Raw genomic sequence first — 23,552 nt, 5'->3', positions numbered from 1 at the left:
CCTCGAATTCAGGCAGGCTTCGTCTTAGACAGAAGAGTGGATAACTCTTCACACGTATATTTTATGGTGGAGGTCGCCTTGTAAAAGAGTGCCTTAAAACTCTTTACGCCGGCTACCCATAATCCATCTATATGTGGGGCATCGGGCGGGTTGAAGCAGTCTCTCGTCGCTTCCAAAAAGTCGGTGGAGATCACTTTGCCAGCTCTAACGAAATTCTTCTCGTTGTCCGAGTGCATTTGCTGTGGGTACCCGCGCCGTGCTATGAAATGGGAAAATGCCGCCAGGAATTTCTCCGTCGTGAGATTCGACGTCGCCTCCAAGTGGATCGCCTTCGTGCTGAAGCACACGAACAGACATATGAGGCAGACTCGGCCGGTGTAGTTCTTGACTTCCAATCGGCCAGCGAAGTCAACCCCCGTGTACGTGAACGGTCTTGAGTAGGATGTCCTTTCCTCCCCCATCATTTAGGTCTGCAATCTCTTTTTGTAGATCACACAAACCTTACAGGAACTGATGGTGGATTTCACGGATTGGAATCCAAAATCTGGAGCGGATCAGATGCATGACTACTTGGTTACCCCCATGTAAGGATATACCATGGGTGAACAAAACCAATCGTCGCGCAAAGGACGAAGAATATGAGAGTATAATTGGATGACTCTCATCATAACGTAGCGTGTGGGACGCCTTCAGACGCCCACAGGCCCATAGAATCCCCTTGCCATCAAGAAATGGATTCAAGTTTAAACTTGAAGAAGGAACCTGTTGCTTGGATTGCAGACAGTGGTATTCCTTTGGAAAGGTTTGTCGTTGAGTCATGATGATTAGTCGCTCTTGGGCCCATGTCAGCTCATCAGCATTGACCATGGTCGAGCATGGAACTGCCATTTTCCGACTTTTATCAATCAATCTGAAAACGTAGGCGGAAGTGCGAAGTGCTCTGCCAAAATCAGAAAACTTGCTCAAGAAATCAGGAGTAGGAGGTAACTTGGCGATGTTACACCTAATCCGCTGCTCCAGCAGAGTCTCCGGAATTGGACTTGAAGATGTTGGCCATTGATCCGGTTGGAGATGGAGCCACTCGGTCCATGCCACCTCAAAGGGTCATGAATCAGCTTTTGTGGCAGGACACCTCAGCTTGCGAGATCTGCCGGATTGTGTTTGCACGTGCGACCAACTCTTGGAATTGCTGGTTTGGTCTATTTTGGCAACACGATTGGCCACAAAGGCTGTTCAACCAAGCTAGAACAATTGTTGAATCAGTCCAAAAGAATGTCTGGAAACTCTCTGCTGGAACTCAGCCAACAGGACTGCACCGCAAAGTTCGAAACGTGGCACTGAGAGTGACTTGACAGGAGCCACTCTTGTCTTCGCAGTGTGGAGATGCGTGGTCACCTTGTTCGCCGTCTCAGCGCGGACATAGATCGCCGCTCCATACGCCCTTTCTGAAGCTCCCGAAATATTCCTTCATTGGAGTAGAAGATCCGCGGGTGGCTGGCCGAAGAGTTTGGCAATCTGCGATAGTACTTCCCTCTTCGTATAGGAGTCCTGAAGGGTCATTTCTGGTGGCATGAAGAAGAACTCGTCGTCGTGAGCTTGCCACCCAATGCCCAGAGTTTTCGCCATACTCGAGTCCTCGAGTTCTAGGAAGTCCTCTCGGAGTAGGTGGTCCTTTGGGATGTTCTTCAGCACGCTCTTGTTGTTCGACGTCCACTTCCTCACCGGGAAGCCAGCGCTGTCAGGGGTGCATACACTTTCGTAATGGTCCGGATGGCCTCTTCCTTAGTGCGTGTTCCTGCCAGAACGTCGTCCTCGTACATGCTGCTGGAGATGACTCGGCTTGCGAGAGGATACTGCAAGCGTATGTCTTCAGCGAGTAGTGTGAGAATAGGTGCGCAGTTGACACCGAATGTGGTGTTTAACTCGAATTCACTGATCTCATCGTTTCTGGACAAACGATTCTCGTTCTCGAGAAACTGAGCCAGCGCTATGGATCTGGAATGACCCAATTCAATGCCATCGGGCTTCCGGTATAGAAGAGTCACCCGATATCTGCCACATGCTACGAGAAGTTGTGTTTACGAAGTTTTCTTTGCAAACGAAATCGGACTTCTTTATCAGCTTTGCTGGAATATCCTCCACCTCCCAAAATTTGGAAATGAGTTTGTCGAACTGATCGTCTGCTTGGATGGCGACTCTTGTCGAAAATGCTAAGACAGCTTTCGACACATTCTGGAAAACGGGGCCAGTGAGAATCCAGCCAAATACGGTTTTTTGCGCAAGAAGTGAGCCACAAATGTTTGGCCGGGAGCCGCTCAAAATGACTGACGGAAGGATATCCGCGCCAATTAAAATGTCAATCTGAGCACTTTTGTAGAAATATGGATCTGCCAGTTCGATCGCTGGTAGATCCCTTAGGATACTTTGCGGCATATGAATTGAAGGCAGCTTGCCTGACAACTGTGGAATGACGAACGCTGGATCTCGATATGGAGCCTCGGCTTCATTGGAGAACCAATGCTGAAGTGACATAACTTCTGTACTTGGGACGCATCTGCGTGATTCAGCCCAGATACTTGAGCTTGCACGGACTGGAATGGCAACTTTATGCTATAAAATAAACGTTTAGAATCGATTAGTATGTAGTACCCAAATGGCATACATTGATGACCGCCATGCCGAGAAGAATATTCTGAGCATGATTCTCTTTTGAGCTCAAGTCACACGATTTGCCTTTTTGAGTGATTCGGGCCTCAAAAGAGGTAACTCACTTTGAACTCTGCTGTGGAAGGGATGATCCAGCGGTAGCGTTCTGCGAGTTGTAAGTTTGTTTCATGTCCTCAATAGCCTCGAGTGTACGATAACGCTCGTTGAGGAACGTGCTCATGTCAACCATGCGATAGTCTTGGACTTGTCCACCAATGATTGCTCCCATAATGAGAGTATAAGCTTGGGGAGCTTGGATGAGCAAAGAAAAACCAGGATGCAGTCTGCGAAAGGACTAGAGACGGAATTGTTTGAATGCTCAAAAGCGATCAAGCACCGCTGAATCGTGCTCTGCAGCTCCTTAATCGCTGCCCCTGACTAGAGTACACAGGAGGAGCGGATGCTTCACTCCTGGTTGACCCGGAAACTTAGGTAATTTGCCCCTTTACACGGGCGAGACACCGCTCCTACACTGAATAACAGTGATCGTATTTTGCCTCCATGGCCTCTATGCCTTCGTTGTCGCCGTCTCGATAAAGTGCATCAGCGCACGTGGCATAAGCGACCTCGACATTATCCCAGACGACTTGCAGGTCACGACGGATCTCGTACGTATGTACGTTGTCGTCCTCGGCTACAGGCTCTCTGACCCGACTCTTGAACTGCACCAGTCTGTCAGAGACGGTGACGATATTTTTGAGAGCTATTGTACGGGTTCAGCAAATTCTCGAATGGATGGATCGTGACCTGAATATGCACAGCACTTGGAAGTTTCGAAGCGTCGCTGTGGCGTGTGGCAAATCGTTTCGGCAACGAGGGAGTTTTGGCAGACGGAGATGGACGATCAACTTTAATATGCAGTTGAGCTGGAAGAGTGGCCTTTTCTTTAACGGTTTTGGACCCAGAAGGAGCGGGCGAAGCGGACGACAGACGACGAGCTGTGGCCGGCAGCTTGAGTGAGTGCTTGTAATCTTTCTCACCCTTTTGGCTTTCGGAAATTCATTTTAGAGCCTTTTTTCGACAAAGACTCAGAGTAAAGCAGACATCCGACAGCAAGCCCAAATAGTAGAGGAAATTCGGCTGTCACAGGATAGTGAACAAGGCCGACAGAAAGCAGACGTTATTGATTGGAGGAAATTGTTAAATAAAACACAAACAGCATCGAGAATCTTTATTATAATTGATTGATTACAAGTTGCTGCTCTTTATATATATATGTATATGTGATGTATATACGGAGTGTATATGTAGTATAAAGTAATGGATATATGTATTGGATGTGTGTAGTATATATACATATATATATAGAGTATGTATAATATATGAAGTATTTATGTCGTGTATATGTATGTAGTGGATGTGTATATATGTATATGTGGAGTTTATATACGTTGTGTATATACGCGCGTTTATGAATAAAAGTGCAAACTTTATTATTATTTAGAATAAAATAACATTAAGGGTTGCATACACATGGAGTGTGTTAATGACGGACAAAACGGAATGACAGAAAAATCACAACAAAGTACATACAAGTACGGCCAAACGGAAATATACACTGTGCAACATATACACAAAGTCGATAAGATGGCGGAAATTGCCGGTGGAACGCTTATGTACTTATATATATGCTGTGTAACATATATATAAGAAACAACATATATATAAGAACACGACACTTAGAAAGATGTATGGATAAAAAAAATGTATTACTTATTTTGATGCCAATTGCTGTTGCTGGGGTCGAGTGGTGGAGATGGATTCGGCTGGAAGGACCAAATGTTCGCCGGGGTGGCGATGATAAATAATAACACACTTTGCGTTGAGTATAATTTATAACTTTTAGAAATCACGTTTATCACGTTTTCCAATTTTAAATTACACTTGTAGTGCGGAGAATAGTGAGAAGGAAAAAACGCTAAAGGGGGGCAGGAAGAGCTAGATCAGTGTGACTGTGTGTGTGACCTTGTCACTAACTTTGTCACTATCGACATCGATCTATCGCGTCCTACCAGCTGTTTTCAGTGGTAACACATGCCATCATCTGGCATCAACAATTGTAAACTGCCAAATTTTGTAAGTATAATACAACTGATTGTCATCTATACCGCACTTTTTTTGATAAAAATACGAAAAAACGCAATATACAGCCACACTTTCAAAGCATTGTCGTATTTTCAGTTTTAAAATTTCTTTATATTTTTTCCACAGAACTTGCCAAATTTAACATGCATATAAGCTAGTGCTGCAAGTTACAACATTACATTCGCACACTTTTTTAGATCAAAACATAAAAATGTTGGTTGTTATTGAAACATTTGACTTGACTGATGAGACGGAGGAGGTGGGGGAGGAACTGTCCATGCAGACTGGCCCCCCGTGTGTGCTGAAACTCAACCTCCATAAGTCCAAAACGGCTTCGGCGGAGCTACTCCTTGCTCTGGAGGAAGTGTCCGCCTACGCGGTTTTGGTCCAAGAACCGTGGATAGCGTCGGGCAACACGGTTGCTGGGCTGAAGTCGCCTAACTACGATCTGTACGTCCCGACATTGGTAAGTAGATCGAGAACTGCCATCCTTGTAAAAAAGGGGCTAAAAGCTCATCTACTACCTAATTACAGCAATGACGATCTTACCGTGGTGGTGCTGGAGAGCCGTGAGGGATGTTTGATGCTGGCATCCTGCTACATGGTCCACGACATGCCGGCTCCACCTGACGAGCTGCGGAGGCTGGTGGACATGGTCTGCTCCTCCAAAAAACATCTCATAATCGGAACGGACGCCAACGCCCACCATAGCGTCTGGGGAAGTCCCGACATTAACGACAGGGGTGAGTCAGTTCTTGATTTTATCCTTAACTATAAGCTTAGACTAGCCAACAGAGGTGAGGTATCTAGCTATGTAGGTCCCACCTCTTGTAATGTGCTGCACTTAACGATTGCGACAGAGTGTACCAATGTAGAAGAGTGGAGGGTCCTGGATAGACCCTCCTTCTCGGATCATAAGTACATTCAATTTACCATTCCTTTTAACAGGGTACCTGCGGCTCAGCCGTTCAGAAATCCCCGCAATACTAACTGGGCGAAATTCTCTAGCCTTGTTTCCAAGTCTCTTGGTTCGCCGGGTAACATCAACTCGGTACAGGACCTAGAAACAAATGTCAATGTCCTCTCAGCAGGACTACTTTCCGCGTTTCGCCAATCCTGTAGGCTCTCTAGACCGACGAGAAGATCGAAGCCACCCTGGTGGAACCCAGATCTCTCTTCGCTTCGTGGGGAGCTTACTAGCATGTTTCAACTTGCTAAGAAGGCGGACAACGAATACGTCTGGGACGAGTACAGGTCTCTCGTAAAGTCTTACAAGAGGATGATCCGATCATCCAAAAGGTCTTCATGGAGAACCTTTTGCTCAAAACTGGACAACATTAAAGACACCTCCAGACGGAGGAAGCTGCTGTCCAAGCAGGCTTCCAGTCCTAGTCTGCTCAAATCGTGCGATGGAGTGTGGACGGAGAGTAGTGCTGAAACTCTTGAAGCACTGCTCTCAACTCATTTCCCGGGGATGTATTGGAATGGAGAACAGTGACTGGCAGCTCCTTCCTAGTCTCCCAGTTATGAGACCCCCTGCCGGGGGTCGCCCGGTCTCGATGGACTTTCGCCAGCAATGCTACAAGCTAGCAAGCTCACGATTGTTCCGTGGCTATCGGGTATCTATTCGGCGTGCCTCGCATGGGGTCATATCCCCACTCTTTGGAGGACCTCAAAAGTCATTTTCCTGCCCAAGGCGGGCAAATGCAGTCATGTGGTTCCCAATGACTTCCGGCCTATCAGCCTAACCTCTTTCCTGCTAAAAACATTGGAAAAGCTACTTGATTTGCACATCAGAAGCAACTCAATGCATCTGTTGTCCCCAAATCAGCATACAAAGGGCAAGTCCATTGAGACAGCTCTTCATGCCCTAGTAGCCTCCATCGAAAAAGCAGACCATTATAAAAAATATGCCTTGGGTGCATTTCTTGACATTTCAGGCGCCTTCAATAACGTTACTACTGATGCTATTATGAAGGGCCTTACCTCAGTTAACACGGCACCAGCGATCCACAGGGGGGGGTCAACCGCCTTCTTTGTGACAGGCGGGTGGTGGCTACGTGGGGCGATGCGGCCATTACAAAGGTAGTGCGAGGTGGCACTCCCCAGGGTGGGGTTCTCTCGCCTCTCCTTTGGAATTTGGTCGTAAATAGCCTACTTCAAAAATTCACTAGACGGGCCCCCAAGTTAATTGCCTATGCCGACGACATAAGCATTTTAATAACTGGGAAATGCCCAACCACCCTTAGTTCCGTAATGGAACTTACTTTACGGGAAGTTAAAGCATGGGCCGAAATAGCCGGGCTCAGCATTAACGCGGACAAAACGGACCTTATGCTCTTGACGAAGAGGTATAAGGTACCTGCGTGGTCCCCCCCAAAAATAGGCTGCACCATGCTAAAGCCGAGCCTAGCAGTAAAATGCCTAGGTGTGGTCCTGGACAGCAAACTGTCATGGAAGCTTAACGTGTTAGAATGGGTGAAGAAGGCCACCGGAGGCTTGTACATGGCGAAAAAGATGCTTAGTTGCACTTGGGGCCTCTCCTAATCTAATGCGGTGGATATACATCTCAGTTGTTCGCCCTATCCTCACCTATGGTGTTATAGTGTGGTGGAAGGCCACGGAAAAAAGGACGTACCTATCCATCATGGAAAGGACACAGCGTCAAGCGCTACTGTGTATCACAGGCGCTATCAGGTCGACGCCAACTAAAGCCCTCGAGGTAATAGCTGGCGTCGAACCGTTGAACTTATACGCGCAATCCATAGCCGCTAAATCGTCCCTAAGGATTGCCGCAACAGGCAATCTGGGTCTGCTAGGCTATGGTCACAGCGCCATTGGTAGGGAGATTAGTAGAGACTTGGACTATACTATCCCCCTTACCAGTACTGACCATATTAACACAATATTCTTGGAACCGGACTGCTGGCGGGAAGGGTTATGCATTCCCGAAGCCCTCAACTTCTTCACCGACGGGTCGAAGATGGATGAAGGAGTCGGTGCGGATGTATACTGCCCAGCCCCGGTCTCCAAACACTCTTATAAACTCCCTGACCATTACAGCATCTTCCAGGCGAAAGTTTTTTGCCATTGGCAAGGCTGCAGAAGTGGCTCGGGGTTTACAACACAATCACAACTCAATTAATATTTTTGTTGACAGCCAGGCTGCAATAAGATCAATGCACTCTGATGTTGTCAAGTCCAAAATCATCCTGGATAGCAGAAGAGCAATAGAGTCGCTGAACGCATCTGCGGTCGAGCGTATCTATTGGATCTCAAGCCACCAGGGCATCGCTGGCAACGAGATCGCAGACTCTCTCGCCAAAGAGGGAGTGGGGCTCGATGTCGGTAACATGTGCAATGTTCCGATATCCCTGCGAACTCTAGGTAGGGAAATTGAGGTGCGCTCTAGACTTCAGTGGGACGCTAGCTGGCGCAATGCCAACTCGTGCAAAACTGCAAGGCTGATGTGTGCCTCTACTAACAATAACTTAACCAATTTCGTCATGCAGCTTTCAAGGAAAGACTGCAGGCTATTGCTGCTATTGAAACATTTTTTAGTCTGATCCAGATTTTTCATTTTTCCGGGGTGACCTTACTAGCAAGTTTCAACTTTCTAAGAGTTTCAACAACTAAGACCCCTAGTAAATAGGCGTTTTTGCCCATACAAAAGTATTTCTTTAATAAATTCGACAATTTTTATCTGATCGCAACCAAATTTTCAGAAATCACAACTACTATAGTCATTATTATGTATTACGCTTTGCGGTGTGGAAGTGGGCGTGGCAAAAACTTGAAACAAACTTGATCTGCATGCAAATATAACAAATGCTGTAGAAGAAAATTATAGTCTTATGGTCTCTGAGATCCAGTGTTTCATACGGACAGACGGACATGGCTAGATCGTCTAGGTTGTTGACGCTAATCAAGAATATATATACTTTATGGGATCGGAGGTGTCTCCTTCTACCTGTGAGATATATTTCCTGCCGGCACAAAGTTATAAGTCTTGATAGACTTGCCTTTGCCAAGGAGATATCTGATATTTGCTGGATTACAGCATGGATGGCGATAATCTATCGAGGCAGGGCGACCTGACTCTCGAAAAGGAGTACATTGCCAAATTTATTGTATTATAATTTATTAAACTAGCGGGTGGTGTCATAGCTGAGAGGCTTGGAAAGCGTTGGCTTTCGCCATTTTTTGTTAAGTAACATCCTGGGAAATGACATGGGCAGCGTCTCAAGAGTTTTAGCGATGCTCTCGGTTCAGATCAGATTGCTCGTCCTGAGCAGATTTGAGCTGGAAGACTGCTTGGACAGCAGCTTCCATGGCATTGAGGAGTCTTTGACGTTGTTCAGACCTGAACAGATGAACTTTAGGAGAATCCTGCACTCATTCTAGACATATACGTTATCCACCCCCTTAGCAAATTGAAATAAGAGATCTGGGTTTCACCGAGGTGGTTTCAATCTTTTTGTCGGTCTGGAGAGTTTGCAGGATTTGCGGAACGAGGAGACTAGATCTTCTAAGAGGATATTCACAGATGTTTTCATGTTCTGCGCAAATTTGTTGTACTTGGCGAACATAGAGTATTCATAACAGTACTCGAGAACTTGACTCAGTCCGTATTAGAAGGGTGAATGGCTTGGCCGTGGAAACCCTGTTGAATTTGATTATAAGTATATTCCGTTTGAAATCAAATTCAACAGGGTTTCCACGGCCAAGCCATTCACCCTTCTAATTCGGACTGAGTCAAGTTCTCACACTGTCAACGACTCTTTAGTCTCCTGCAGAGGTACGTTCATTTGCAATTATCAAATCTAGCACAAAAGGAGAAGTGAAACTTTTAAGACTTATGGAGGTTGGGCTGGAGCACATTTATTAGGTGCTTTAAGCTCGCGGGGTGGCATGTACATATGCATGAGCAGTTCCTCGTCCTGCTCCTCCGTCTTGTCAATAAAGTTGACGTGCACGGTATCATCGGAGACGCTCTTGAGACCTTCACTTGTGAGTGGTTTTGTCTACGGCTCACGGCATCAACCATGATAGCAACGGCATAACAGTTTCTGCAACCGTTGCTATTAAATTCTGTCTCTTCTTGTCTAACCAATGGGTTTGGAGGAACCAGGACGCAGTTGACCGTTGACGCCTATTTGGCATCGACTTCTCCTTTGGATTGGCAGGCCCGGTGAAACCGGATTACAGTTGCTTAACTTCAGAGGTGAGTGCGGTTGTCACCCAGCGAAGTATCAGGCCAGGGAAACTTCTTCTTTTCGTGACAGATTAACTCTGACGCCGCGCCGCGTCTAAATACAGATAGCCGCCTTGTACTTGAACTTATTTTTCAGGTCCTTAGAGTTGTTGGCGAATAGACGTAGCCAAATACCGATAAGAAGCGGGGACACTGTTGATGCACATTGTATGTTAATATAATTAATTACGGAAGCTGAGACAAGGCGCTTTTGAGTTTGAGTCAGTCTGCGAAGCGTCGAGATAGTGACCAGAACTTGCTGAGTTTATGTGAAGAAAAAATAAGAAATAAAAATGGAAAGTGTAGCAAATGAATGTCCAGGTTTACTCAAAGGTTTCAATCCAGCTCAACTCATTTAAAAACAAGTAAGAAAGCTACAGACCTACCCATTTTGAATAAAAGCAATATATTTTGCTGTATTATTCTCAAAATATACTTAAAATACACCAACTAGTATATTTGGTATATCGATATAGTACCACATTCAAAATATACCATAGACGGCACCAGATTGTCAGCCAAAGCAACTGTGACCCCTAGTAAGTAAGCGTTTTTGCCCATACAAAAAAGTATTTCTTTAATAACTTCCACAATTTTTATCTGATCGCAATCAATTTTCAGGAATCATAAATACTATAGTTATTATTGTATACACCAAAATTAGTAGGTCCAGCTTTAAAATTACGGTTGTTATTTAAAAAGCGATCCATTTTAATTTAATTTATTTTTGTGTTTTACAATTTTTCCTCGTTCTTTGCCATTGACGCCGACATAGAAAATGCGCGAACAAATTTTTTAGGTATGTAAGAAGCGCACTATCGATAGTGAATGGGCCACTATCGAAGGTGTCTGCTGCCATCGATGGTGGCTCGTAAGTGCCAAACCATCGATAGTGGCGATAGTGCCATCGATAGTTCTCCATCTCTAATATGAAGTTCTGCAACTTGCAAGTTCGTCGCAAGCACGGAGAAATCAATTTTGTCAATTTTTTTTTGCCGCGACGAAAATCTCGAAATGAAGACAACAATTGCTCGTGTTCTAGATGTTTGAAGTTAACTAGCACGTGCATAAGGACTGCGTTGGCTCTGCTGATGGTTCGCAAGCCCAACATATTGTGGTGTTCGGGTTCAAATCCCAATGGAGAATACATGCATATTTCGTTTTTTTAGTAACATCTAATCACGCACTAATTTTTGATGACTTACAATTTTTTACATTTAAATATTCAAATGAAGCCGTAATTCTTCTTTGCAAGCACTATTTAAAACTCTATTGAAATAAGTTTGAACTTTAAAATTTTGTTTTGTACATTTTTTAGATAACAACAACATTTCAAAAAAGTTCAATCTTTTTTTAAAAGATAAATACATAATAAAGTTTAAGGAAACATATGATAAAATCAAAGATTGAAGTGTGAAATGCAATTGTGTTTGTGTAGGGGGGCGTCTTCAGATAAATAAACAACACTTTCACTTTGGAATTATTGTATATTTGTAAACTTTACAAAGTCTTTTATTGCACTCTTGAAAAAATGCACTTGTTGTGCAGGTCAGCGAAAGTAGAACATATGTTGTAGGAAAAAGCACTAAAAGAGGGCAGGGTGACCAACGTGAGGATAAACTAGATCAGTGTGACTGCGCGTGTGACAAGGTCGCACGCACAGTATACTAGCTTTGTCACTATCGATATCAATTGATCGCGACCACACTGTCAGCTGTTTTGAGTGGTCACACCTGCTATCATCTGGCATCGACATCCTCCCCCCCTTGCAATGAGTTGCAAACGGACTTATTGTCCACATGGACCGGATAGAATCCAACTCAATGTGGAGTTCTGGGCCATTGGCAAACCGTTGGTGCTCGCCAGGAGGCCAGGTTGAATGATGTGAGGATACACATCAGTGCCGTGCACCAGGGAGGTGAAGTCGTTCGGAGAATCGAGAAGAGGAGCAGAAACATCACGCCATGAATCCCTTGGGGTAATCGCATCCGTATAACAGCAACTGGAATTGATGCGTAAAGCTGGCCACGAATTGCAATCTTTGGAAGGTGGCCAAGTACTTCTTCCACCAAATGAATTCTTGGTACTCGGGTCCCATGGCAGCAATCATGTAGTAGAAGTACACCTCAATGTGTACGAGCGAGTTGACGCCCATCCACACGGAGAATGGCATGCAACATGGAACGAAATAAGAACAAATGATTATTTCAGTAGCCTCTTTTCATTGTCACATGGAACAGTATACAGTATAGGACGGCACAGGACGACGAATAGAGAAACGAAGTAGGTTATTCGTCTTTGTGTCGGCGCCTATCTGGTTTGAATGCATGATGAGGCAGATAAAAATTAGGAGTGGTGACGGGCTTCCGGAATGGAAGAGTCACCCGAGATCTGCCACATCTGCTGCGTGAAGTTGTGTTTTCGCAGCTAACCAGCTTCGACGGAATATCCTCCGCCTCCCAAACTTTGGAGCTTAGTCTGTCGAGTTGATCGTCGACTCTTGTCGAAAACGCAGAGACAGTTGTCGACACATTCTGGGAGACGGGCCGGTGAGAATCTAACCAAACACGGTTTGTTGGCCAAGGAGTGAGCCACAAATGTTTGGCCGGGAACCGCTCAGGATGACTGACGGAAGGATATCCGCGCCAATTAAGATGTTAATCTGAGCACTTTTGTAGAAGTTTGGATCTGCCAGTTCAATCGCTGGTAGATCCTTTAGGAAGACTTTCGGCACACGGAATGATGGCAGCTTGTCTGCCAGTTGTGGAATAACGAACGCTGAGGTCTCGATATGGAGCCTCGGCTTCGTTGGACAACCAATGCTGAAGTTGCATAACTTCTGCGGTTCGGGCGCAATTGCATGATTCAGCCCTGATACTTGGGCTTGCACGGATTGGAATGGCAACTTTATGCGCTGGAATAAACGCTCAGAAATGAAAGTCGCTTCGGACCCCGAGTCGATTAGTGCTCGTGCGGTGTAGGTAGTACCTAGATGGCATACATTGACAACCGCCGTGCCGAGAAGGATGTTCTGAGCGTTAATGGCAAAGTAATTTTGCACATTTGTTGCCGATTGATTCGGAGTGGACTGTATGTTGGAAAGTGTGGCTGAAGTGGAAGAGGAAGAGGCACCATTGTGGGCACTGTCGCTCCGATGGAGAAGAGTGTGGTGCCGCCCCTTACATGTCAAGCAATTGTGCGCACTCGTACACTCTCGGAGTTGGTGACCTCTTGCGAAACAGTTTAAACAGAGACTTTTCTGTTTGATGTAGCTCATCCGATCATTGACCGACATTTCACGGAAGCTTGGACAAACCCGGACAGGGTGATTCTCTTTTGAGCCCAAGTCACACGATTTGCCTCTCTGAGTGACTCGGGCCTTGAAAGAGTTAATTCGCTTTGAACTCTGCTGTGGACGGGATGGTCCAGCGGTAGAGTTCTGCGAGTTGTTTTGATTCACGTCCTCAACAGCCTCGAGCGTACGATAACGCTCGTTGAGGAATGTGCTCATGTCCTGCCATGCGGGAATCTTGGACTTGTCCACCAATGATTGCTCCCATAGTGAGAGTGTAAGTTTGGGGAGCTTGGATGAGCAAAGAAAGACCAGGATGCAGTCGGCGAAAGGACTAGAGACTGAAATGTCTGAGTGGTCAAGAGCGGTCAAGCACCGCTGAATTGTGCCATGCAGCTCCTTAATCGCTGCTCCAGACTCTTGCGAAACCGTGGACAGGTTGAAGAGAATTTTGAACTAGCTCGTTATTAACAAGCGCTTGTTTTCGAATCGCTCGCAGAGAGCGCTCCAAGCCGACGCGAAACCATCGTCCGTCAGCGGAAATTTGGCTACGATCTCATTGGCCTCATCTGCGGTTTTTGAATTGAGATGGAATAGTTTCTCAACCGGAGTCAACCTCGGATTGTTGACGTAGATGGCCGTGAAAAGATCACGGAAGGTCGGCCACCGCAAGTAATCCCCACGGAATACTTCGGTATCGACTGGAGGGAGCCGGCAGCCACTGGAGTACACAGGAGGAGCGGATGCTTCTCTCCTGGTTGATTCGGAAACTTGTGTAATTTGCCCCTTTACATGGGCGCGTCACCGCTCATACACTGCATAGCAGTGGCCATATTTCGCCTCCATGGCCTGTATGCCTTCGTTGTCGCCGTCTCAATGCAGTGCATCAGCGCACGTGGCATAAGCGGTCTCTACACTGTCCCAGAGGGCTTGCAGGCGGCCACGACGGATCTCGTACGTGTGTACATTGTCGTCTTCGGCTGCAGGCCCTCTGACCCGACTCTCAAAGTGCACCAGTCTGTCAGAGACGGCGACGAAGAAGATCCTGGACGGATCGTGTAGTTGCAGAAGAAGCGGACGGCGACGGACGATCAACTTTGACTCGGAGTTGAGCGGCAGGAGTGGCGGATTTGGATCCCGAAGGAGCGGGCGAAGCGGACGACAGGCGACGAGCTGTGGTCGGAAGCTTTAATGAAAGTTTAGAGTCCTTTTCACTCTTTTGGCTTTTGGACATACTACGCTTCGGCAGCCGAGAGCAAGCACAAAAAATGGAAAGGAACTTCGGCTATCACAGGATAGTGAACAAAGCCGACACAACTATATACGGAGTGTATATTGAATATATACGGAGTGTATATGGAATGTATACGGAGTGTATATGGAATATATACGGAGTGTATATGGAATATATACGGAGTGTATATGTGTGTAAGTGTCGTGTATGGAAGTGTTCGTGTATGTATGTGTGTCGTATGTGGATGTATATGGGCAATTCTCAAAGAAAGGTAAACCACGACCGAAAAAAAAAATCTTCACATTCATCGTATTTTTTTGTATAATGTCATAAAGAAATATCCAAATTTTCATAATACAATGGATCCGTAGCATATCTCGGTTGTTTTTATAAAAAAATTTGCCTGCAAACTGAAAAAATGTAATTTTTTCTGTTTTAGCTCCTTTTGTATGCATTTTTATGTTTTATTATTTCACAAAGAAAACATATGATATGTTTGCTCTTTTTCTACCAAATCTCTTAATAGCAATCCAATAATAAGATAAAAAATGCAAAGTGAGCGAAAATATGTTCAATCAACTGTTTATTTTTATTTTGCTTCTTATCTATGTTCAAATCGTACGTTCGCGACCAAAAACATCATTTTATTGTAATTGCTCCGCAATAAGTGCAAGCAGGTGAATGAAACTTCTCGTGTTAAGTGATTTTGGTATATATATTAAAAATATAAAAATCGTTGGGGTTACTCAAACCAATCTTTTTATTGATTGTCAAAGTAGCGTACGTTCGCGACCTTACCTATAAGCATATGTCGATTTTTACTAGCGTCGCATGGATTTAAAAAATTTTTTTTTTGTTTTGTTTTTGAAAACTATGTCGTTTGCAGTTACTTATTACTTGTTAGTTATTACTTATTATTTATTACATATTTTTCTTGCTATTAATAAATTTCAGTACAAATTTCATATTTAATAAAAATTTATTTTTTGCTTTTAAATGTTATTAGACACATTAAATTGAGTTTGTTTTGTTTGTTTGTTTTGTTTTATGAAATATGAAGTTATTAATAAAAAAAAGTTGTGGTAAAAATAAAAATTTTATTAATAAAACAACATGGAAAAATCGTACGTTCGCGACCGTACGTTCGCGACCGGAACTTAATTAAATTAAAAATAAATAAATGGAGATATTTTCTTGGGAGTAGACTTAATAGAAAGCTACATGATTCTACTTTAAAAGTAAAGTTATTTCTTTAAAATATCCCGTCTCAATTCGCAGAGTTTTGCATTTTACTGTATTAAGCCAAAGTTGACTTCCATTTCGCGTACGTTCGCGACCGCATGTTTTTTGACAATATTATGAAAATTAAAAATCGATAAGCCCCATAATTTACACTAACCAAAGAGCTATACAAATGCTATCGAAGAGTAAAAAAAAAGTTTCAGGAAACGTTTGTTTTCGATTTTATTTTTCTAATTTATCTCGTACGAACGTACGTTCGCGACTTTGAGAAATGCCCATATGTGTCGTATGTATATGTATATATATATGTGTATATATATATATATGGAGTGTAGTGGATCTACGCGCGTTTGTCTTTAATAGAGTGCAACTTCCTTGTTATTTAGAGTAAAATAACACGAAGAGGTTGCATACACTGGAGTGTGTCAAAAAAACAGACAAACACGAAACGACAGAAATGTAACAAAGTACATACAACAGCGGCCAAATCGTAAAATATAAGCGAACTCTTTTAAACTGTATAGATACTTACACATACATATACATATAAGAATATATATATATATACTGTGCAAAGTATACACAAAGTAGAAAAGATAGCGGAAAGAAAGCCGGTAGAACGCTTATGTACTTATATATATGCTGTGTCACATATATATAAGGTACAAGGAAAAAGACACTTCCACAAAATGTATGGAGAAAAAAGTGTATTACTTATCTTGACAACCGATTGCTTGCTGGGGTCGAGCGATATCCAAATATCCGGCTCGAAGGACCAAAATTAGTAGGGGGGCGTCTTCAGATAAATAAACAACACTTTCACTTTGGAATTATTGTATATTTGTAAACTTTACAAAGTCTTTTATTGCACTCTTTTTTTTTTTTTTTTTTTTTTATTCGGAGGAACTAGATCTAATACTAAATATAATAAATATAACATAACATTAGGCACTAGAATATAGAAAAAAGGTTAGAAAGAAAACTGTCAAGGAAATTCTCGTGGTACTGCCGTGAGGTATTGCTTCACGAGACCTTGACGGGAGCTCACTCCCCTCCGTTACGCCTGCGGGTACGTTCCCTTTCGAGAGTTCGTAGTGCGGTGGTCACTTTTTCTGCATAGCTGCATACCGCTGACCAGTATTCCTCCTTCTCCAGCATACGGTTCACAAGAGAGTCCGTCGTGACTCTACATCCTATCGCTTCTTCGAGCTCTCGTCTCTCACTAGCAAAGCGCCGACAGCACACTAGGATGTGTTCCGCCGTTTCTTCAGCTTCGGGATAGCAATATAGGCACATCGGGTCGCTGTCGTGTCCAAATCTACATAGGTAGCTGCGGAAGCAGCCGTGCCCACTCAGGATCTGCGTCAGATGATAGTTGACGAATCCGAAATTTCTGCTGACCCATTTGCCTATGTTTGGGATCAGAGCATGGGTCCAGCGGCCCTTACTAGATGTGTCCCACTTATCTTGCCATTTCCTTAGGCACTCTGTCTTAAAATTGGTCGACATGTAGTGAACATCCTCCATCTGGTTAGCCCTCTTGTGATTGTAGCTGTGAGTCCTCTCTAACGCCAGAGTATCCAACGGCATCATGCCAGCTATCACTAAAGCGGCGTCATCCGATATGGTCCTGAAGCCACTGCAGACTCGCAGCGCGCAGAGTCGATAGGTCGTCTGCATCTTCCGCCTATACGCCTTCACCTCCATTGCTTGCACCCATACTGGAGCGCCATAGAGCATTGTTGCTCTAACCACATTTTGTAGCAATAGTCTCCGACCTTGCTTAGGGCCGCGCGTATTTAGCATTATTCGACTCAATGCCTGCCCTACGACAGCAGCTCTCTTACCAGCATAGTCCAGGTGTTCGCGGAAGCTGAGCCGCGTGTCGATTAGGACGCCTAAGTATTTAATGGCTCGGCTCGACACTATTGAGGTCCGACCAAGGTTAATGTGAGCCACTTCGACGATCTTTCGGCTACTTATCAGGACCGCTTCAGTCTTGTGATCGGCCAATTGCAGCCCCACTGTCGCAAGCCAGTCTTTGACAGTGGCAACCGCTGCACTACAAAGTAGCTCAGCGTCGCCTAGTTGTTTCGCTGTCACCACTAAGGCCACATCGTCTGCAAAGCCGACAATGGTTGCAGACTCTGGAACGTCGAGCCGCAATATGTCATCGTACATGATGTTCCATAGTAGCGGGCCCAACACTGATCCTTGCGGTACTCCTCCAGTGATGTTGAACGATTTGGTTCCGTTATCCGTTCTATATCTCAGAATGCGTTTCCTGAAGTAGTCCTCAATTATTTCCATTAGGTAGCTCGGGGTGTTGAACCGCCTTAAGGCGCCTATAATGCAGCTCCAGTTTGCAGAATTGAAGGCATTCTTGACGTCCAGAGTCATGACTATGCAGTACTCCTTTGCACCACCACGCCATCTTCTGCCTGCTATGGCTCTCCTTGCTATGTCCGTTACTTGTGAGATAGCGTCTACGGTTGAGTGATGCTTTCTGAAACCTTATTGCATGGGTGACAGATCTCCTGCTTGTCAGACAGACTCCTCTAACCTATGGCTCACCAGCCTCTCCAATATTTTGCCTGTTGTATCAAGCAGACAAATCGGTCGGTAGGACGACGGCGAATCTAGTGGCTTATTCGGCTTTGGGATCAGCACCAGATTCTGCAGCTTCCATGGGCGGGGAAAGACACCTTGCCTCATACACTGTCCAAAAACTTCTGTAAAGCACTGCGGATGGAGCCTGATCGCCATCTTCAGCGCGCGATTTGGGATCGCGTCCGGCCCAGGTGACTTGGAGTCCTTGATTCTTGCCGCTGCCAGCAGTACTTCCTCTACCGTAACCTCTGGGACCTCCGTATAGAGCCGGTGCTCTACGTGATCTTCCACTGATGGAACAGTGAATGAGCCCGTGAACAGAGCATCCACTATGCCGTTTAGGACGCCCTCCTCTCTAGGCACTGCACAGGTATTTGGCTTGAGTTTTTTAAGCACCACTTTGTAGGCCATTCCCCAGATGTCTCGGTCGGCTTCGTCGCAAAGTTCTAGGAATTTCTCCTTCTTGCTGCTCAGGATGGACTTCTTCAGCAGCCTGCGATTAAGCGCGTACTCCAGCCTTCTTGCCTCAAAATCAGCTCTGCCTCGTGAACGTTGCAGGATCCTTCGCGATCTTATACATCGCCTTCTTACGTCTGCGATCTGCTGGTTCCACCAGTATACTGGTACGTGGTGTCTTTTGCACGATCTTCGCACCGCCATGCTAGCGTCGCAGGCATCCGTTATTGAACGCATGAGCAGCTCGGCGCTTACCTCTGCGTTGTCACTCCAGTTGGGAACTGCAAAGGATCCAGCGAAAGCTTCCGTGTCCAGGGTGTCAACTTTGTAAGCCTTTCCGCTCTGTAATCCATTTACTCGCGGTGACTCGGTATGGTCCAAATCTATCGTGATCGCCCTATGATCACTCGCTGTGTAGACATTGCTAATGGCCCATTTCGCTGATCTAGCAATTGGATAGCTAACGAATGCTAGATCTATAACCGATCCAGTGCCAGCTCTGGTGAAAGTGTGTTGGTTGCCATGGTTCATGAGGGCCAGGTCTAATGTGGCAAGGGCTTCCAACACTGTTTGTCCTCGGGCGTTTGTCCGGCTGCTACCCCATTCCTCCGCCCAGGCATTGAAGTCACCAGCGATGATCACCTGTGGCTTTCCCCTTACATCGAGTGCTATCTCCTCCATGACGGATGCGAATTCTGAGATGGTGAGACTGGGAGCCAGATAACAGCTGTATAGCCACTGGTTCCCCCATCTAGCCCGCACGAACCCACGCGATGAGCGCACATCAGTAAGCTGGGGCTGTTCCAGGCCGCATACCCATATTGACGCCTTTCCTTCCGTGTCTTCGACGTACTTTGGACTATGAATTCTCTTATATGGTTCGCTCAGCAAAGCAGCATCCACCTTTAACTCTCTAACCGTCTGCTTCAGTAGCTCTTGGGCCGCCAAGCAGTGGTTTAAGTTGAGCTGCAGGAGCCTTTGAGTCATTTTGGCCCCTGCGTGACCCCGCTGGCCCCTTTGTGAGGGCAGTGACTGCTTCCTGCGTGATGTCTGGTATCCTCTTTGCCCGCATCTGCACAGATGAAGCATTTAGCAGCATTTTTGCAAAGCGCCGCTTTATGGCCAGCTGCACCGCATCTTAGGCAGCACCCAGAGCGGTCGATCGTGCTCTTGCAAAACTTAGCAATATGTCCAAACTCCAGGCATTTGTAGCACCTCTTTTTTTCTGGCCTCTCAGACCTCTCTCTCACTCTACAGCTTGTCCAGCCTATCCGGATTTTTCCATTCTGTAGAATAGATGATGCAGCCTCCTTCGGCATACTAACAATTGCCAGCTGCATGCCGTCAAAACCTGGCCTAAGTGCTTTGATGGCACTTAGCTCCAGATTCGCTTGGCTGAGTTTTTCACAGGCTACCAGCACGTCTTCTTTAGAAACCAGGCAGTCTATATCTCTGATCTCTAGGATGGTTTCCTGAGTTAGAGCTCTCACTTTGGCTTTCAAGACGAGCGCTTCGCTTAATTCATCCTTCATTTTTAGCATAGAAGGCTTGGAGTTCATCCCCATTTCCAAAATCAGTCCGTCGCCGGCAGTTTTTCTTACCCGCCTTACTTGCTCACCGACGCTCTGTAGCTTGCTATCGTTGCTACGCGTCACCAATTTGAGCACTTCACTATAGGATATCCCATCCGTGGGTTGGATAATAATGGCGTCCGGCCTTCTGCGTCTTCTCGGTGGCTTATTTGTGGTGTTGCGCCCTTCAGTATCCTGATGCACGCTTTCCTTCTCTGCTTTATTCTTAACCGTAGGATAAATACGCTGTTTGGATATGGGCTTTGTGGAAGAATCAGTTTTGTGCTTGTCTTCAACCGCATTACTCGGCGAGGTCTGCGTCGACGAGCTACGTACGCTATTGAAGACTTCATCCAGTGTCTTTGCGGTCACCTGCTCCACTGTCTCTACAGCCGACATCTTTAAACTAGCTGCCAACTCAATTTGCACGGTTTTGATTCGTGCGAACGTATTCTTGTTTGTTTGTGTGACGTGTCGCACTTCTCTGGGCGTAAATGTCTTAATCAGCCCATCGATCAACTCGCCCAGCTCTTCTACCGCCTCTTGAAGGCTTCTATGGATCTTAATCTTTTTTGGCACCGCTTCAGATGAGACACCAGGACTCCGATCCTCCCGGGCTCTTTTTGGCGTTGCCGCTTCTTCGCCTGCATCAAAGCTAAACACAAGCTCATCCACCTTTGGGGGCGCAGATGCAGGCCCTCCGCTCTGGGGCGAACTTGCGATTCTTGGAAGCTTGAGGAACTTTGCCAGCAGCTCAGCTTCCGCCTCACTCGTCTCAATATTGCTCATGACGAGCAATATCGGTCACTAACCAATCTGCTATACTCAATATAATATAATAACGCTCTACCAAGCAGTCCAACGTTGGCCGAGAATTTCCTACGACTTTTGTCGGAGGAGGTTATACCGCCCCGACTCGGTCACCAGGGCCTCTGTTTTTTGAGCGCCGTTACACGGCAGAGGTTGGTAATTGGTCAGTTCCACGACCTTTAGCTCACGATTCTGCTATGGCAGGCGCTAAAATTAAGTAAGAACCTTCGGCAATGCAGCACTTTCTGTAGCTCCTGAAAGTATGCCGCGTTTCTTTACTCCTTTTGGTTCGTGTCACTGCTATGGGTCATATATGCAGTGGTTTGTCTCTTTGCTGTGCTCACCACTCAGCTGTTTGACTTGGCTCCACCGGTTGCAATCCGCAATCGCTGACCAACACCGCCACCAGCTGATCGTCTGACAGCTGGCAGAGTGTGACGAGATTGCAAAAATGCAAAGTGCAGTGAAAGTGGAAGCAACAAAAAAGAGAGATTCGCCAGAAAAGGACATTGACTTACTCACTGAGCGAGAGATGGTATATCTCTGCCCCTCTCCGACCCGAACCCACGGGCGACGCTTGGGCCGCCGAAATAAAAACTCCAAAACTCCGGCCGCCTGGACTCGAGCGGCAGAAGTATGATGCAGAGTGAGTGACTCTACTTGCCGAGAAGCGTTTGATACAATTTCTTTTTTTGCAGGCTGTGCTTACTGCTTAAACGACTCGGTGCACTATCGGCGAAACAAAAACGTGTCCGCGCACTTGCACACTTGACACTTGCACTCTTGAAAAAATGCACTTGTTGTGCAGGTCAGCGAAAGTAGAACATATGTTGTAAGAAAAAGCACTAAAAGAGGGCAGGGTGACCAACGTGAGGATAAACTAGATCAGTGTGACTGCGCGTGTGACAAGGTCGCACGCACAGTATACTAGCTTTGTCACTATCGATATCAATTGATCGCGACCACACTGTCAGCTGTTTTGAGTGGTCACACCTGCCATCATCTGGCATCAACAGTGTTTATGTTAACATTCGCTGTTGAGTTTACATTAAGTTTGCGTATTGCGATCTAGGCATTAAGTTACTGAAACTCACAGCTTCATATAGGGCCAGTTTTAGAATTAGTCTTTATTCTTTAATTTGAATCAATAAGGAACAGGTTCCAGAATGCTAAAATATTTTTCCTTATTATTTTTAACACAAATAATTAACTTGTATGTAAATATGTGTTCAAACAAACGGGAAACGTCTGTTAATTTGCACTTGAAGATCGAAATATGAAAAACTTAGAATAAGGAATTTACAATAATTTATAGTAAACAAATGAAGTTTTTAGAGTTTTTCGGTTGGGCTGTGTTTTGATGAATGAACTTTAAAAGAAGAGGCCCCTGACTGTTGATCTGCCGGCGGTGCTGCTCCGAGGTTCCCTTCGCTACCTTTGTTGTTGCTCCCGTTTCTATTGCAATTGCTGTCTGTGTCTGGCATTGCTTTTTCGTTGCTCTTGTTATTATCGTACCGCTGCAACTGCTGGATCTGACATTGGTATTGCGTCTTCGCTGGTGTAGTTATTGTTGTTGACGTTTCTGTAGTTTGGTTCCTAGGAGTTAATGATCAAAATATCACTGACGCTGCGCACGTATCGTTGGTTTTGCGCTGCAGTGTGCTTCATAACATGCAGTTCGATGTATAATATACATTGTATACCTGAAAACCAACTCTGTTCTTAACTTGTATGTAAAATATTTCGACAAGAAGTCTTTTTCTTTATTAAAGTAAATCGATTCTGTATCTTTATTCAAAATTAAATCATCTGATTTGGTATTTGAATGACATTGTTTTATTATCTAAATTTCAACTTAAAAAGTCCCTTGTCTTGAAGTTATCAAGGTAATTTAAGCATACAAATCTCACTTGGTATACTAAATATTCAAAAACAAAATTTATCATATTTAATTGAATCTATAATATATATGTAAGATTATTTTATATATTAGCTAATAAGTGATCTAGCCACTTTTCGATAACCGGAATATTTTCTTCACTCCACTTAGTTTCTTCTTTTATGTTTCGGAGAGATTTTTCTACAATATGCTGAGCACTGTCAAATTCTCCAGCACGCTCTTCAATTAACTTGTAGACCATGTTATAACCTTTCTGAGTTAAGAAAAAGCCAGTAGCCGATCCTATTAAATGGTCCCATAAATTAGTTTTATTTTTAAATCTGAAATAAACCATTTTTTTATATTATTTTATGAACAAGATATATAAGTAACATATGTTTCATCATCAGATC

The 23,552-nt window shown here is 44.9% G+C and overlaps 2 protein-coding genes across 2 annotated transcripts in view; one reads left to right on the top strand and one right to left on the bottom strand.

The window, feature by feature from the left end:
- Positions 1 to 8: 8 nt before the first annotated feature.
- On the bottom strand, positions 9 to 461 carry LOC132787771 (uncharacterized). Its single transcript, XM_060795058.1, has one exon. It carries the CDS (start codon positions 459 to 461, stop codon positions 9 to 11), a length of 453 nt encoding a protein of 150 aa, XP_060651041.1.
- A 4,502-nt stretch (positions 462 to 4,963) lies between these two features.
- The window catches only part of LOC132786161 (uncharacterized), a 61,070-nt gene continuing 42,481 nt past the window's right edge, over positions 4,964 to 23,552 (top strand). Inside the window, exons 1-2 of the mRNA XM_060792604.1 lie at positions 4,964 to 5,257; positions 5,326 to 5,534. The gene's annotated coding sequence lies outside the window, so the exon portion shown is untranslated. The remainder of the gene's footprint in view (positions 5,258 to 5,325; positions 5,535 to 23,552) is intronic.

The sequence above is a fragment of the Drosophila nasuta genome, chromosome 2R (assembly GCF_023558535.2).
Source record: "Drosophila nasuta strain 15112-1781.00 chromosome 2R, ASM2355853v1, whole genome shotgun sequence".
NCBI lineage: Eukaryota > Metazoa > Arthropoda > Insecta > Diptera > Drosophilidae > Drosophila > Drosophila nasuta.
The sequence above is the reverse complement of the archived record's forward strand: the minus strand, read 5'-3'. Positions and strand labels throughout refer to the sequence as shown.

Excerpts from the sequence above, each read along its gene's own strand:
- LOC132787771 (XM_060795058.1), bottom strand. The coding sequence starts at position 461 with ATGGGGGAGGAAAGGACATCCTACTCAAGACCGTTCACGTACACGGGG.